The sequence below is a fragment of the Bubalus kerabau genome, chromosome 16 (assembly GCF_029407905.1).
Source record: "Bubalus kerabau isolate K-KA32 ecotype Philippines breed swamp buffalo chromosome 16, PCC_UOA_SB_1v2, whole genome shotgun sequence".
NCBI lineage: Eukaryota > Metazoa > Chordata > Mammalia > Artiodactyla > Bovidae > Bubalus > Bubalus kerabau.
The window spans coordinates 69,298,473-69,315,035 of NC_073639.1; the positions used below are offsets into that span (position 1 = coordinate 69,298,473).

The 16,563-nt window shown below is 54.2% G+C and overlaps 1 protein-coding gene across 1 annotated transcript in view; it reads left to right on the plus strand.

Annotated features, from left to right (window-relative positions):
• Nucleotides 1–16,563, plus strand: part of KIAA1671 (KIAA1671 ortholog) — a 185,731-nt gene that overhangs the window by 56,301 nt on the left and 112,867 nt on the right. Inside the window, exons 5-6 of the mRNA XM_055550861.1 lie at nt 1,346–4,093; nt 11,778–11,912. Coding sequence (XP_055406836.1) covers nt 1,346–4,093; nt 11,778–11,912 — 2,883 coding nt within the window. The remainder of the gene's footprint in view (nt 1–1,345; nt 4,094–11,777; nt 11,913–16,563) is intronic.

Sequence of the window (16,563 nt, forward strand, 5' to 3'; positions counted from 1 at the left end):
GTTTTTCTTTTATTTATTTACTTATTTTTAATTGGAGGATAATTGCTTTACAAGGTTGTGTTGGTTTCTGCCATACATCAGTATGAATCAGCCTTAAGTATATCCACAGGTCCCCTCCCTCTTGACCCTCCCTCCCGCCCGTCCTGCCCCTCTAGGTTGTCACAGAGCCCTGGTTTGAGCTCAGTTTTTTCTTGAACAGCTTTATTGAGGTATAACAGACATAGAGTGAACTGGACGTATTTAAAGTGTAAAAGCAGGTGAACTGTGACTTCTGTGTACATCTGTCGAGCCGTCATTACCATAAAGACAGAGGACATTTCCAGCACCTGCAAGTTTCTTTGTAATTCCCCCCCACCTGCCCCTTCCTCCCCCAAAGCAACTACCGATCTGCTTTTAGTCACTATAGATTCATTTGCATTTTCTAGATTTTTATATAAATGGAACCAATGCTCTTTTTTTTTTGGTCAGATTGATTGATATCTCTTCTCCACTGTTTATCTACATGTATGTATGTATATACATGCACACACCCCTACAGTTTTTTTAATGGTATTTTATTATAAATACATAGTTCCTCCTTCTGCTTTTCTTTCATCAACACAACAGTGTTTTAAGTGTCCTTAGATATTAGGACATTGGGAGCCACCCCCTCTCTGTGGGTCCAAGTGCCTCTGTGGTAGTCAGCTGTTTGCATATATCAAAATGTATTTAGCCCTTCAGATGGGCATCTAGGCTCTTCTGTTTCACTGACAGTTCTGTATGACCTTTCTTGTTCAGGTAGGCTTGTGCACGTGGGCAAAGCAGGGATTCTGGGAGGAAACTGGCCGGATGAAAGGAAATGAGTATCTTAAAGTGACGTCAGACGCACTGAATGGCTCTAGAGCCGTGCCCGTTTGTCTGCTCGCCAGCAGGGCCGAGAGTGCCTGTTTTCCCTCACTGGCTGTGTTCAGTCTGTAAGACTGGATGGCTTCTCACTGCTGTGATTTCAGTCCCCTCACCTCTTCCTTTCCATTTCAAATCCTTTGACCTATATTGGATTGTTTCGGTACTTCCCTGGCAGCCCAATGGGCAAGATTTCACCTCCCAGTGTAAGGGATGCTGGTTTGATCCCTGGCTGGGAGGGCTGAGATCCATACTCCAAATAACCTAAACCATAAAACAGAAGCAGCATAGTAACAAATTCAATAAAGATTTAAAAAATGGTCCACATCAAAAAAAAAAAAAAAAACTTCATTGAATTTGTTATAATGTTGTAGCAAACCTTTACAAATAAATATTAAAAAAATTTTTTTAATCTTTAAATAAATAAATTGGATCGTTTCTTTTTGTTTGTTTGTTTTCCCAGCCAAAGGACAGGCATGGCGTGGAGGGAACATCTGTTACAAGAAGCCCCTGGAAGCCTGGCCCCCCCAGGGAGAAACCCAGACAGACAGAGCGTAAAGACAGTTCTGACCGCGTCCCTGGCGGCGCTCGGGGTGAAAGCGTGGTGGGGGCCCGGAGCCCTTCCGAGGGCACCCCAGATGATGATGGAAGCTTCCAGACCGTATGGGCCACGGTGTTCGAGAATCACGTGGAGAAGCACACCGTGGCCGCCCCCTTGGGACGCAGTCCCTGGGCCACGACCCCCGGGGACCTGGCCGACGTCTCGGAGCCCAGATCCAGGCTCCTTGGACCCAGAAGCTCTTTCCCGCAAACCACAGCCCTGAAGCGAGAGTGGCTGGAAGATCCCGACCTGGAGCGAGGCGGAGGGACCGCCTTCTCCAGCGGTGAGCCCAGACAGCATCGCGCGTTCTCCCTGCTGGGAAGGCACCCTGGGGGCGAAAAGGGCAGCCATCACCCCTTCCTCAAGCTCCCGGAGAGCGCCCCCGCGCCCGAGAGGGTTGAGCCCAGGTACGACGTCGTGCACGCTGTCGGGGAGCGTGCGCACAGCGAGGCCGTCCCCACGGCGCCCGAGGAGAAGGCCCTGACTCTCCGCAGCGGCCGGTCTCGGCCCCCGCCATCCCAGGAGGTCACTCATGCCGTAACTCCCACCGACCCCAAGTGCAGGCCGGAGGGCCAGGTGGGGTCCGTCCAAAGGGCCAGTTTGATCTGGGAAGCCCGAGGGACCCGTGAGGTCAGCGGGCCAAAGCCCGAGTTCCACCGAGAGCCTAAGGACACGCATGGAGGCAGTTGCCCGTCACCCAGATGGACAGGCTCGGTGGCTGTGAGCTGGCACAAAGCCGCCGTGGGGCTCAGCGAAGGGAGAAGCTCAGAGCCGAGTCCCGAGGCTGCCTCTGCAAGGACTACCCTGGAGGCCCAGCACCCGGGGACCGAAGGGGCCGGAATCCAGCCGGGGGAGAGGGCTCCACCCCGGGGGGCACCTCCAGAGCCTCGTCCCAGGGCCAAGGATGAAGCCGATGACTCTCGGGTGCAGCTTCAGGCGGACATGCCGGGGCAGACGGGGCCCCTGGCCATGGCTGGCAGCCAAGAGCCCGAAGCCAGGAGGCGGAGGGCGAGCCCTGGCGACCAGAGGCTGGACAGATGGAGGCGGCGGACCCTACCCCATGACGTGAAGTTCGATGAGTTCAGCCTCCTGCCCCCAGAGCACTCGTTCAGGGCGGAGCCGAGAAGGGACCACCTGAGCCCCACGGCCCCGGGTGCCTTAGGAAAGCCCCAGCTACTACTCCCGGGTCGGGAGGGGACCCGGCAGGGGAGCCCAGGTACGTCACTGGACCGGGTTCTTCCCACAGCAAAGCAGGGGTCGCCTGGGGAACCCAAGGCGACTTTTTTTGCTGTGACCTATCAGATCCCAGACACTCAGAAAGCCAAGAGCGTGGTTAGGCCGGGGCCTGAAAACTGGACAGAAGCTTCTAGAAAAGCAGCCCCACCCCTATCCCCTCTTTCTTACACCCCTACCTCGGTTCCTCTGAACCATGAAGAGCTGCTGGAGACCATGGGCGGTAAAAACCGGGCCCCGGGCAGAGAACGCGAGCACACAAGCTTTCCAAAGCCGACAGAGCATCCGGCGTCTCTCGGGGACAGGATTCTGGGTCCCCCCGGTGAGAGGATCTCCGACGCTGATGCCGTGTGGGTTCGTCGGGGCCCGGAAGGCGGCGGTGGTTTTCAGAACGGCTGGAAGGACAGCGGGAACAAGACGTCCCCTGGCGGTGCTCCCCAAACACCCCCGGCTTTCAGAAGTCCCCCGAAAGCCAGCGAGCTCCTGGTCCGAAGGACGACGGAAGCGGTCAGTGAGATGTTCCCAGGTAAAGCCAAGGCCGGCTACAGGTCCAGCGTCCTCGATATCGATGCGCTGATGGCCGAGTATCAGAGGCCGCCAGCCGGAAGCCCGCGGGAGGCTCAGGAGTGGATGCCGGGATCGCCTGCAGAGCTCAGGGGCTCGGACCCCGAGAGGCCCGGGCTGCAGGGTGAGGCGGATCAGAGACGGAGGAGCCTAAAGGAGCGCCCCGAAGCCGAGGCTCCCCAGAGACAGGCCAGTTTTGCTGAAACCAGCCCTGTTTCCACTCCTGGCTCCGGCAAGTACCTGGCAGAGACGCCGGGGGCAGCCACGCACAAGGTCAGCTCTCCCCTCTGGGGCCCGCCCCACTGGGCTCCTCCTGAAAAGAATACAGGGGCCTCCTCGGGTCCTGCCGCCGGCCCCCGGAAAAAAGGCCCGGGGATCCCTGAGGATGAGAAGAAGACCTTTGTTAGTAAACATCATAGCGCGAAGTGCCAGCATCCCCCGGCTGAATCAAAGCCTGCCACTGCCTGGGCGGATCCAGGCAGCGGGGCCAGCGTGCAGCCCAGGTTGTCCCCCACCGACCAGAGGAAAGGGACCCCGAGGAAACCCCCGGGGAGGGGCGAGGAGAGCAGTGTGGCCCCGTGGGCCGACCACCTGCGCGACTTGGGAAGGTCACCGCTGGATGTCAAGAGGGCCTATTCAGAGAAAGGCCCACCTCTCAAAATCCGAGAGGGCCTGTCCATCATGCAGGAAGCCAGAGAGAGGAGGCAGGAGCAGCCCAAAGGGAGGCCCAGTCTCCCCAGGGAGAGTGCGGAGGCTAGAGACACCAAGACGGGGCTCTGTCGGCAGGAGTCGGGGAATCGAGACAGTCAAAAGGTGAGTACGAAGGCTGTTGCAGTTTTCTCAAATGCCGGTGAAACACGCAGGCCAGAGGCCTCAAACCAGGACCTGCGCGGGCCTGGTGGGCCTGGGGATGAGTGGAGTCAGGCGGGGCGTGAGGCGCTAGGGAGTGGTAGGGCTTGTGGCAAATGGAGCACTCAAGCTGTCTCTGAAGGGGGCAACCTTTGCACAGTCCCAGCTGGCTCTCAACAAGTGGGGAGAGGGGTCCTGAGATGGCAGATCTGATTTATCAAGAGAATTTGAAAGATCCACATTTTGGCCAGTAGTCCCCTCCCCCGTCATGAAATGGGGACAACGTATTAAAAAAAAGAAATGCTGTTTTGTTCAAACAAAACTCGTCTGCCAGCTCTGTGTACAGCCCGTGGGGTTATCAGTTTGAAACCCCTGTCCTAGAATGACGACACTAGGTATCCTTGATTGAGCGCCTGTTGTTTTCCAGTATGCGGCACCAGCTCCATCACTGTATCCCCAGACTCCAGTACCACTCCTGACGTTTCGTGATCATTCACGGAGAAGTTGTTGAGTGACAATCTTACATGAGCCTCAGGACAATCCACGAAAGAGGGATTGTCGTGGTTTGGGTTTCTCCAGAAGCAGCCGCCTGCGGGATGTTTCAGGAGGTGATCCCAGAGGAACTGGGCGGGGGGACGGGGGGAGAAGTGAGGCAGGGAAGGGAAGGCAGGTGATAAAGCTGTGGGCACCTGAGGCTCGTTCTTGCTGGAGACCCGTGGGGACCGCACAGGTCGCCTCTGAGCGATCCTCTCCAGGGGTCAGGGGACCTGGGGCATTTGTTTCAACATTTCCCTCTGTCCTCGCCTGAGGCTGCGTCTGGGGCTGTTAACATTCAGATTCCTGGTGCCATGCCCAGAGGCGGAGAGGAAAATCCTCACGCGACATTGGTGCGTATTTGAGTGTTGGGCAGGGCACCCATAGCGTCTGCTGCAGGTGTGATCATCTTGTTCAGAAGAGGAAAAACAAACACAGGCTCAGAGAGGTTCAGTAACTCAGCCCGTATCACACAGCACCAGCGCAGCGCAGCTGGTGTTTGCACCCAGGTCTGACCTGATACTCGAGCCCTTGGGATCACGGAGGTGGGGAAGAAATCTGAGGCATGGAGTCTGCCCTCAGGAAGCTTTCGATCTCTGTGCAGAGGTTGGACATACATGGGAAGTGAGAGCATCCTCTATAGGAGCACAGTGTGGGCAGAGGTCCAGAGGTGAGAAAAAAAAGTCTGCTCTGCGGCCAGTGTGGAAACTGACTTAGGGCCCCTCCAGGTCACCCCCCCCATTCCAACCTAGAAAAGGGAGGTTGTGGAAATTAAGTGATAGGAGAATTCACCTGAGGTTCAGAGTGGCTTTGAACCCACGTCTCTTCCAGGGACCACATTCGGGCTTGTGTTGGAATCTCCGCTCTGCCACTCACGGGCTCTGCTGCGTGCAGAGCAGGCGCTGGCTTCCCCCAGCCTCAGTTTCCCCCTCCGGAGTTAGGAGTCAACGGGGATTCCTTCCTTGAGGCACCGCAGCTAGGCGGGGAGGAGATAAGGCCCCCAGCATGGGCGGGTGGGCCGAGGGCCCCCCAGACGCGCTGAGGGTTTCACGCCCCGCCCCCTCCAGGCTGTTGTGGGAGCCGCAAGAGGGAGGAGGCCGTGGAGACGCGACACTTCATCTGTGTGCCAGCCCCGGCTCAGGGGCCTCATGGAGCGGCCCCCAGCCCAGCCTTGGACGCCCGCCCCGGGTGCCAGGGCCTCAGGAGCGCTTGTTGTCAGGGGATCCGTTTTCTCACCACGGGGACTGGGAAGCCTTGGAACGGCTCCCCGTTTCTCTTCTCTCCTGGGTTCTTGGGTTCTTGACATTTAAAACATAAATAAGGGTAATACTGAAGGGCAAAATATTGGCTGTTGAAGATTCAAACCCAAGTGGCTCAGTGGTAGAGAATCTGCCTGCAATGCAGGGGGCCCAGGTTTGATCCCTGGGTCAGGAAGATCCCTTAGAGAAGGCAATGGCAACCCACTCCTGTGTTCTTGCCTGGGAAATTCCACAGACAGAGAGGAGCCTGGCGGACTACAGCCCATGGGGTCACAAAGAGTCGGACACGACTGAGCACACACAAGCACACCAGCGTATAATGTGTGTAAAAGCATGTCCCCCCTCCAACCCCCCTTTCCTTTCCCGTTCCCCCAGATGCAGACATGGCTAGGATTCTTGATCTCCTTGGAGACTTTACGACGCTCCAGAGTGGCTTATAAATCAATATATGCATTGATTTTATAATTGTAGTTTTCTTCTTGCAAGGATAGTGAATGCTTGGGAAAGATTTTAAACGTCATGGAAACATAAGGTTTGGGATGGAAAGCTCCCCCAAGTGAGGAGTTTGGTGCTCTGGGACCCACCCCTCCAGCCCTGTTGGTAGTTCTCAGCCGTTTGGACAGCTTGGCTCCCAGGGCATGTTTGGCAAAGTTTCAGGCATATTTTGTTGTCAAAACCAGAGGAGAGTTTGCTCCGGGCATCTCAGTGGGTAGAAACCAGGGAAGCTCCACCACCTCCTACAATGCACAGGATGGCTCCCAGCTCAGAGAATCCTGCCGCCCCGAGCGTTCGACGTAGTTTCCAGGCTGAGGGACCCTGGTCCCAGCACAGATTGGTCAGAGCAGCCTGTCGTACGGAAACAAGGCAGCATTCTACAGAAAGTCTCACAACTTGCTTTGTTCTTTCCCCGCGCATTTAAAACTTTTTAAAATGCTTTGTACAATTTTTTAAAGATAACTGTTGGCTTGCAGTTATAACAAAATATTGGCTGTGTTTCCCGTGTTGTCCAATACCCAGTTGAGTCTGTCCTATGCCCAACAGCTTGTGCCTCCCCTTCCCTACCCTCATGGCGCCCGCCCCCCCTGCCACTCCACCGGTAACCACCACTTTTCTCTGGATCTGTGAGTTTCCCTCTTTGGGGTTATACTCACTGGTTTGTTGTATTTCTTAGATTCCACATAGAAGTGACATTATAGGGTATGTGTCTTCTCTGTCGGACTTACTTCGCTAAGCATGATATCCTTCAGGTCCATCCTTGCTGCTATAAATGGCAAAATTCCATTCTTTTTAATGGCCGAGTAATAGTCCCTGTGTGTGTGTATGTGTGTGTGTGTGTGTGTGTATACACACATATATGTACCACATCTTCTTTACCCATCCATCTGTTGATGGGCACTTAGGTTGCTTCCATACCTTGTCAGTTATAAATGGTGCTGCTAGAAATATTGGGGTGCAGGTATCTTTTCGAGTTAGTGTTTTTTCATATATACTCAGGTAGCATGCTTTTAAAAATCCAACAGTGAGAAACAGTGCGTCCATCATCACCTTAATATTTTTAATGGCTGCAAAGCAGTTTGTTACATGACTGAGCCCAAGCTTTTTTTATCAAGGCTCTCGCAGATGTACATTTGGGTTGATTTGAGTTCTAGGGCCCCACCGAGCATCTTGAGGCACATGTTTGCTTCCTGGGATGAGGATTTCTTGATTGACAGCCAGTTCTGCTCATGGGCCCCTCCATGGGGTGTGATTGCGATTAAGGTGATTCTTCCTTTCCTCTCTTTCCCTCGCTCCCTCTTTCTTTCTTTTTTCACTTAACATTTATCAAAACTTTGTCCCAGGCCCAGTTATAGTATCTCCTTTCATCAAATGGTTTATTTTCGTTTCAAGAAAGACTAGTTTCAGGTATGTGTGTGCTGAGTCGCCTCTGGCTGTTCTGGGCACCAGGGAAGCCAGGAGGACCCAGTCCACTGATACAGCCTGTGCTGTCCGTCGGCAGGCACTAGCCGCGTGGGGTTCTCTCAGCGTAAGTCAGTTAAAACCAAGACCCAGACGCAGTTTCTCAGTCACACTGAGAAACGGTCATCACCCTGGGCAGCCCAGATGGAGAACGTCATCGCGGTCACAGAACGTTCCAGTGGACAGCGCCGGTCCAGACGGGCAAGCCGAGCGAGGGGGTGGGATCACTCAGAGAGTGGTAAGTCCTGGGGAGATGAAGTAACCTCCCCGGCACCCCTTTTTCTAAGGGAGTGACCCGACAGGTGCTGTGGGAGTGATGGCGGAGCCCCAGGCAGGCCAGGGTCTGCAGCAAGGAGGCAGACGCGGCAAGTGGAGACACCCCAGCATGGGGATGAGGGGTCCTGTGGATGCTGGGGGCACCCCAGGGGGCCCCGGGGTGCTGGCCAGAGCAGAGCTGGAGAGGCGAGGAGGGGCCAGAGTGCAGGGGAGCCACCAAAGGGTTCTGAGTGCTGCCGCCACCGTCTGTGTCTCAGAGAGACCCCCAACTGCTCTCTGGGTGAGGCTGGAGGCAGGGAGGCCCGTGAGGAGGCTGCCACGGGCCTCAGACAGGTGACGGGGCTTGTACCAGGTGGTGGCCGTGGAGGGGTCAGCAGCTTCTTTTTGAGGGGATGGTAACAGCTTTGTTATTGTTGTCTAGTGGCTAAGTCCTGTCCGACTCTTTGTAACCCCGTGGACTGTAGCCTGCCAGGCTCCTCTGTCCATGGGGTTTCCCAGGCAGGAATACTGGAGTGGGTTGCCATTTCCTTCTCCTGGGTATCTTCCCATCCCAAGGATTGAGCCCAGGTCTCCTGCATTGACAGGTGGATTTTTTTTTTTTTTAACCATTGAGCCACCAAGGAAGCTGGGTAGCAGCTTTGAAAGTGAAAGTTTAGTCACTCAGTCCTGCCCGACTCTTTGCGACCCCCATGGACTGTAGCCTACCAGGCTCCTCTGTCCATGGGGTTTCCCAGGCAAGAGTACGGGAGTGGGTTGCCATTTCCTTCTCCAAGGTAGCTGCTTTACTGATGTAGAATTTTCATGGCCCATGCAAGAACTCATTTATTTATTTAACATTTATTATTTGCTTATCTGACTGTGCTGGATCTTAGTTTTGGCATGTGGGATCTAGTTCCCTGACCAGGGATCAGACCTAGGTCCCCTGCTTTAGGAGCTCAGTCTTAGCCACTGGACCACCAGGGCAGTCCCTGTTCACCCTTGTAAAGTGTACAGTTAATTTAATGGCTTTTAGTATATTCACAGAGCTCTGCAACCATCATCACATTCAGTTTTAAATGTCTTCATTACCCCTTAGAAAGCCCTGTACCCACTGACCAGTCACTGCCTGCTCTCCTAACACTCTCCAGTCCCGATAAGCCATTCACCTACCTTCTGTCTATAGATTTGCCTATTCTGGACAAATGACACAGAGTGGTCATTTATTACTCACCTCTTTCACTTGGCATAGAGTTTTCAAGGGCCATCCGTTTTGTGGCATATATCGGTACTTTTCATGGCTGAATAATATTCTGCAGTATAGATGCACCCCATTTTATCAATCCATTTATCATCATTAGGCATATCTGGGTTGTTCCAGCTCTTTGACTGTCATGGAGAAAGCTGCTATGAACGTTTATGGACGAGTTTTTGTGTGGACATATGCTTTCATATCTTTGGCTGTCTCCCTGGGAGAGGCATTGCTGGGTCACATGGTAATACCTCCAGTTTTTTCCCTTGAGGGGCTGCCAGACTGTTTTCCAAAGCTGCCGCACCGTTTTACATTCACACCAGCAGTGTGTGAGGGTTCTAATTTTTCTCCATCCCAACTGACATCTGTTATCATCCATCTTTTTGATTCTAGCCATCTTGGTGGGTATGAAGCGGTATCTCACGGTGGTTTTTTCTTTTTTTTTAATTGAGATGTAATTGACTTGTAACATTATAGTAGTTTCAGGGGTACAATATAGTGATTCAGTATTTGTATATATTGCACAGTGATCATTGTGGGTTTGATTTGCATTTCCTGTTGGAGCATCCTTTAACGTACTTATTGGCCACTTGTGTACCTTGTCCAAGTCATGTCCATTCAGACCCCTTGTCTATTTTTAAGATCATTTGTCATTTTATTATCGAGTTGTAATTAATCTTTGTACTTTCTGGATACAGGTGCCTTATCAGACATAACGGTTTACAGGAATGTTCTCCCATTTTGTGGGTTGTCTTTTCACTTTAGTTCATTTTTTTCACTTTCTTAACAGTGCACTTTGAGGCACCAAAGAGCTTTTCATTTTGATGTAGTCCAATTTATTTTGCTTTCGGTGCTTGAGCTTCTGGTGTTCTATCTAAGAAACCCTTGCTTAATCCACGAAGGTGAAGAAGATACAAGTGTGTATTTTCTTCTAAGAGTTTCCTCTTTCTGGCTCTGACATTTAGGTCTTTGATCTATTTTAAGTCAACTTCGATGGTATGTGATGTGGGGCTGGCAGCATGTTTTGAAGGCAGAGTCAATCGGATGGAGGTGGGGGGGGAGATAGAGAACGGCCCGAGGGTCTTGGCCTGCCCAGCCGGTGACCGGCAAAGCGAAGACGCGCGATTGGAGGGGGGAATCTAGGGGCCTGTTTTGGACACATGAGGTCTCAGACCAGCGTGGGCAGTGAGTAGACATGGTCAGCGGGCTGTGGGATTTGCAAGCCCGGAGTCCCAGCACGGAGAGACAGAGTCCAGATGGGATTTATTGAAGCCACGGGTCGTGACGAGAAGTGGGTGAGCGGGCTGTGTGGCTGGCCTGGGTCATGTCTTGACACGTCCCTCTGAGATGCACGGAGGCAGGGAAGGAACAGCCCTTGAGGTCAGAGGAGAACCAGAGGGTCTCATAAGACATCACAAAAGAGGCTGTGAGGCAAGGGGTCAGCCTTGCCCTTCACTCATGCTGTGTGTTCTTAAGCAGATGCCTCCCCTGGGTCGGGAAGATCCCCTGGAGAAGGAAATGGCAACCCACTCCAGTACCCTTGCCTGGAAAATCTCATGGACGGAGGAGCCTGGTAGGCTACAGTCCGTGGGGTCGCAAAGAGTCGGACACGACAGAGCAACTTCACTTTCTTTTCACTTTCCCCTCTCTGGGCCTTTCTTTTCTTGTCGGTGCAGGGACGGTGTGAGGCCCGTAAGATGCACCCTCCAGGGTCCCATGTTTTCTGGCCTGTGACTGTATCCCCCTGTATATAAAAATAACAAGATTCACACCAGCGCACGCCCTCCATCCTATTCGTGTACTGGTTCTCTCTGTATCTGTGCACATGTGCACGCGCATTCGGGTACATGGAATGATGTCTGTAACGAGGCCACCAGAAGTTACCAATGGCTGACATTCACAGAAGGCTCCTCACACGCGGGGCGGGGGGATGGCAGGGACCGGGGAGGCTCCCAGGGGACCGGGGAGGCTCCCAGGTCTCACGCACGTCCGCCCCCTGGTGGCAGCTCCGAGTTCACACCCTTTCCCTGCGCTGGTCCTCTGTTGGTTCAGCCCTGAACCCAGAAGCTGAGGACTAGTGTTACGGATCTTTCCTCACATGGTCAAGGCTCAGAGGTGTTAAGGCACTCACCCGAGGTCACACAGTTATGAAGTGGCTGAGGCTGGGCTGAACCTAGACATGCTGATCCTATATGTGACCCCCCCCCCCCACCGCCATCATTTGAGGTGGACCTCCCACCATGGATGTGGGGCAGGGGTGAGCAGAGGTGGGCATCGGGCACCCTTGCCCTTTGCCCTTTGAGGTGCAGCATGGCCCCTCTCAGTGTGACATATTCTTCCTGCCAAAGGGGAAGCCCCAGTCAAGTTTCCTCTTCTTGTGTCTCCTGCATCTCAGGTGTCACCAAGGGACCTGGGGAGGGAGCGTGCCCTCCCTGATAATGAGCCTCCGCTCCGGCAGGTGAGCCCCGCAACCGCGGGCCCCCAGAGGAGCCACAGCTTCTGCAAGGACAGGAGGAGCGGGCCCTTCATGGTGAGTGATTCCGGCGTGGCCGGAGCGGACGCTGCTGGGGATGTCCCAGGCTGGTCCCAGGGCCTGAGGGGGGCGAGGGCGGGCCGGTGACCGTCCGGGAGCCTGCTGTGGCCTGGCTGGGCTGTGGCTCGTGTCATGACATGAGACGGTGTTTGATGGCGCTGCCGGGGAAGCTTCCCCTCTGGTGGGTTTCTCCCCCACTGTGGAGGGGCAGCCCCTGGTATCTGGCACCGTGAAGTTAGGAGAGCAGGCCCTGGAGTCTTGAGAGCCCTGGGTTCACATCCCGGCACCATCTCTGCTTCTTTGAACAACTCGCTTAATTCTTCTGCACCTCAGTTTGTTCACCGGGAAAACTGTGATTCCTGTCTCTTTTGCGCTGTTGGGAGGATGGAGTGAGATTGTGTAGGGCCCAGCACATGGTAATTCAGACAGTAACCGGTGGTGTGGTAACGACGGGGGGACGGCAGCATTGGGCTGGTTCTGCAGCTGGATTGCCTGGGTTCATTCACATCCTGGCTGTGCATGGAGCTGGGTGTCTGACCTCAGTTTCCTCATCTGTAAAATGGGTATAATAATAGCATCTACTTTACGGGCTGATGTGGGACTCAGATACCTCGAGAAGTGTTTGGCTTGGTCCTAGGTACACAGGAAACACTTCACTAACCTTACGTTACTATTATTATGATTATTGCTTTTGTGTGTCCTTTTGGCTGTCAGTGAGCTCCCTCCTTAGCCAGCCCTTCCTCCCTCTCATCCTGATTCCTCAGTTGTGAAAGGAGGCGGGTAAATGAGGCAGCAGGACCCCAGGGAAGCCCCCTTCTGCCCAAGCCTCAGTGTCCCCAGCTACGTTCCAGGGCTTCACCACTTGTGATTTTCTGTGATTTTCTTTTCTGGTTTTTTTTTTTTTTTTCACCTTTGTTCCATGATCCCTGCAGATGTGCTGAGCTCTTCCATTCCTCCTAAAGTCCCTCCCAGGCCCTGGGCCCTGCCTAGGGACATCTGAGATAAGTCTTTTTAAATGAACAACACCAGTTCCACGCCCAAGGTCATTCTGAGTTGCAGGACTCCGTACATTTCAGTGGTCATCTGTGCCTGGTCCCACGTCTCAGAGACGTGGGATCTGGCAGTATTGACATCTGAGGTCCGTTCCTTCTAGCTTTATGACCACCGGCAAGAAACTTCACTTCTTAGAACCTCTGTCTCCTCCTCTGTAAAATGGGGTGAAGATGCTGCCCCTGGCAGAATTCTTGCCAAGAGCTGACAGTGACGCTGGGGGTGACTGCCCGTGAAGGGACTCAGACCTTGGCTGAGAAGCCCCACAAGATTCACAAGTGTCCAGATCTCTGCTGCTGATTCCTTTTTCACCTTTGTCTCCACTCCCTCTCAGGCACTGACTCAACTTATCTGATTGTGTGTGTGTGTGTGTGTGAGAGAGAGAGAGAGAGAGAGAGAGAGAAGGCAAAGGTTATGGAAGGAACAGCATCCCGGTCCCAGGCTCTGCTTGCTGGCCCTTCTTCCTCCGTGGAGCCCTTGGGTGGCTCGCCTTGGCTCCCTCCCTCTGGCCCCAGAGACCTCTGCCGCACTGCAGTCTGTTTGATCACCTCTCCCTGGAGGCATCTGGGTCCGGGCACTGAGCCTGAACCAGACAGAGCTGGGGCCTCGGACCTGGGTTCCCGGCTTTTGGGACTGACGCCTGCAGTTCTGGGGAGTGATCACCAGTAGGCGGTGGTGGTGCCCTAGCTTTCTTATGCCTCCAAAATCCTGACTAGGGGGCCTTCAGCACTGGGGCGCTGGGGCTCTGGAGGCTGGAAGAAGTGGGTTCAAGTTCTGGCTTTGGCAATCTGTGACCTTGGGCAGGTGACTTGATGGATCCCAGTGAGCCTGTTTTTGCTTCTGTAAAATGAGGATGGCCCTAAGTGGCCTCAAGAGTAGTTTGTGGCAGGATGTGAAGTCGCTCCACGCTCAGAAGAGTAAACTCCCACTTCACGTCTTGGCGGCAGAGATGGCTGTTTCTTCTCCTCCACGGCCCTTGCCCTTCTTCCTCCTTCTCACTCTCCCTCCTCCCCTCCTCCCCCTCTTCCTCACCTGGGCCAACTCTCTCGTTATGAACAGGGAAGTTGAGGCCCCCAGAGGGGGGGCCAGGGCGACCCTGCAGATGACGCCTGGGGTCCCTGAGCCCCCCTTGGCCCGGATGGCCGCCCTGCCACTCTGGAGGTCGGAGATTGTCAGACCTGTGTTTTGCACCCCGTGGGGTATTTGGAGAGCCTCTCACTAGTGGATAAATGCCGTCTGCTGTTACTTCCATCACTCTTTTGATCGATGACTTTGTTCTGTTGGTTTCCAGTTGAGATTCAGGTCCATCTCCCTTTTTTGAGCCTGTGCCCCAAGTCTTGTCAATCCCCAGTCCCCCTCTCTTGTTAGGGAATATGAATCCCATTTTGCAGAGGAGGAAACTGAGGCTCAGAGAGGTTAAGCCACTTGGCCTCCGGCCACACAGTCAGAAAGCAGGGGAAGCTGGAATGGACACTGGGCCTGTTTCGCCTCCAGCCTTGGCCCCAGACCCTTTCTGCTTCGGCACTGTGCTTGTGGCCCAGGCCAGCCTGCCAGCCCCTCTCACCTCTTGAGCCTGCGGTGCTCGGGACATTCGCTCATGAGGAAACAAGACACCCGACCAAGCCCCTGGGCTGAGAATGTGACATTTGTCCTGTACAGGGTTGGCCACCATCCAAAGGGTGCCTGGTCACACCAGGGCTGATGCCCTGCTGATCTACAGAGCCCCACCCACCCCCGACTCGTCAGACCCTGAGCATGAGGTCAGACTGGTCCCAGCCAGCCGCTTCAGAGAATTTACCATTCCAAGGCTCTCTTTTCCTCTTCTGTAAAGTGGTGAATCACAGAAATGACAATACCCACCATGGTGCTTACTGTGGGGCTTAGACACTAGTTTATCCCCATTTTGCAGGTGGGAAAACTGAGGCTCAGAGCCCGTAAGTGCCTCTGCCAAGGTCTGAGTCTGGAGTCCAGGCTCCTAATCAGCTGTTGACCGTCTCAGTACTCTATGACATCGTGGTGGGAGGACAGGGCTGAAACGAGCTGGTGCTTATAAAGCGCTTAGCACAGCGCCTGGTGGAGAAGGAACTGCCTGATAGATGTACCTGCTGTTGCTGTGTTGTTAGTTATCATTTGCTGCCAGCTGTTTTTATTCCCCTACATTCTCTTGAATGTCTACTGATAGAGCAGGAAGTTGTCTCCACTCTCAGGAGCTGTTGGCTGCTGAGGAAACGCGGCAGGGGAGGGGAAGGTGTCCGACCCAGGGTCCCGCAGCCTGGCTGGGCTGGGGCTGGAGCGCTGACTCTGCGACCAGGGTTCTCCCTGGTCCCCTGCTTCCCCCAGGAGCACCCTTAGGACCTCGGGTCTATGTGGCAGGTCTGAGTCCCGTGCCGTCTCCTCCTTCCCTCCTCTGGGGGTGGTGGTGGGTGGGCGTGCCCACGTTTCCTTGTAAAGTGAGCCTTTGGCCTGCACTTGCGGATCGTAAAACACGGTGACTCAGTCTCGGACCATGACCGTGAGTCTCAGTTCACCCAGGATGCCCCTCCCATGACCGTGAAGGCACAGATTCACCAGCTCTGGGGGTTCCCTGTGATGGGGCAGGCAGGCTGGCCCCTGGGAACCTCAAGAATGTTCTTTCCAGTCCCCAAACCTGTCGGTCTGCATTTGTTGGCTCATCTGATGATGAGTTCATCCCATCGTGGGCCTGCTGTGCGCGAGGGAAGGGAAGGGAGGCTGAGGTGAAGGAACTGGTCGGGTGGGAGCTGGCCCAGCAGAGTGACCCCTCTGCCTGGGTGATTCCGGACGATGGACTAGTTCTCAGGGCGTGAGGTGGAGCTGAGTGGTGAGGAACTGGCCGGCAAGCTGGACTCTCAGGAAGCCCAGGAGTCCTCTTGGCAGATGGCTAATTTCATTTGTTAATTGCGTCTTGTCTTTCACTGCTGAGAAGGGGCTGGAGAAGAACTGAGTAATTTATATCTCAGCCGATTAAAGTTTCTTTTCGGGATTAAAACCAGCCAGACCAGAAAGCCTTTGTTTCCTAGGTCTTAAAATGCAAATGACCAGTTGTGCCTGAGATTTTTGTGTTGCGGAGATTTTGTGTTTATCCAATTACCCAGCTATCTCTCCCCCACCCACCCGCCCACTCATCCACCCACCCACCTACCCTCCCACCCATGTATGTTCCCACCCACGCACCCACCCACCCATCCTCCACCCAGTTTTTAATACGTGCAGAGCTCTACAGGACAAGTTAACTTGTTCTCAAATTGCTCCCATTCGTAGACTATAAACCCAGGATGAAGCAAACTGGTCGTTTGTTGATTTTGTCGCTCACTGAATGTCTTGAGTGGTAGAAATGGGTTGAGTACCTACTGTGTGTGCCACATGCTTTTCCGTCCTTCAGGTGCAGCCGTGAACCAAGATGTAGTTCCTGCCCGCCTGAAGCTAATACTGTGGTGTGGGGATAGCGTGGGGGTTTCCAGGAGCTTCCAGGCGTTACCTAGGGAGTGATGGGCATGAGCATGTGGACAAGACCCAGCTGAGAAGCACCCTCAGGGTTAAAATAAGGGGCACTGGTGTTTTCCACCTTGGAGGAGCCAAG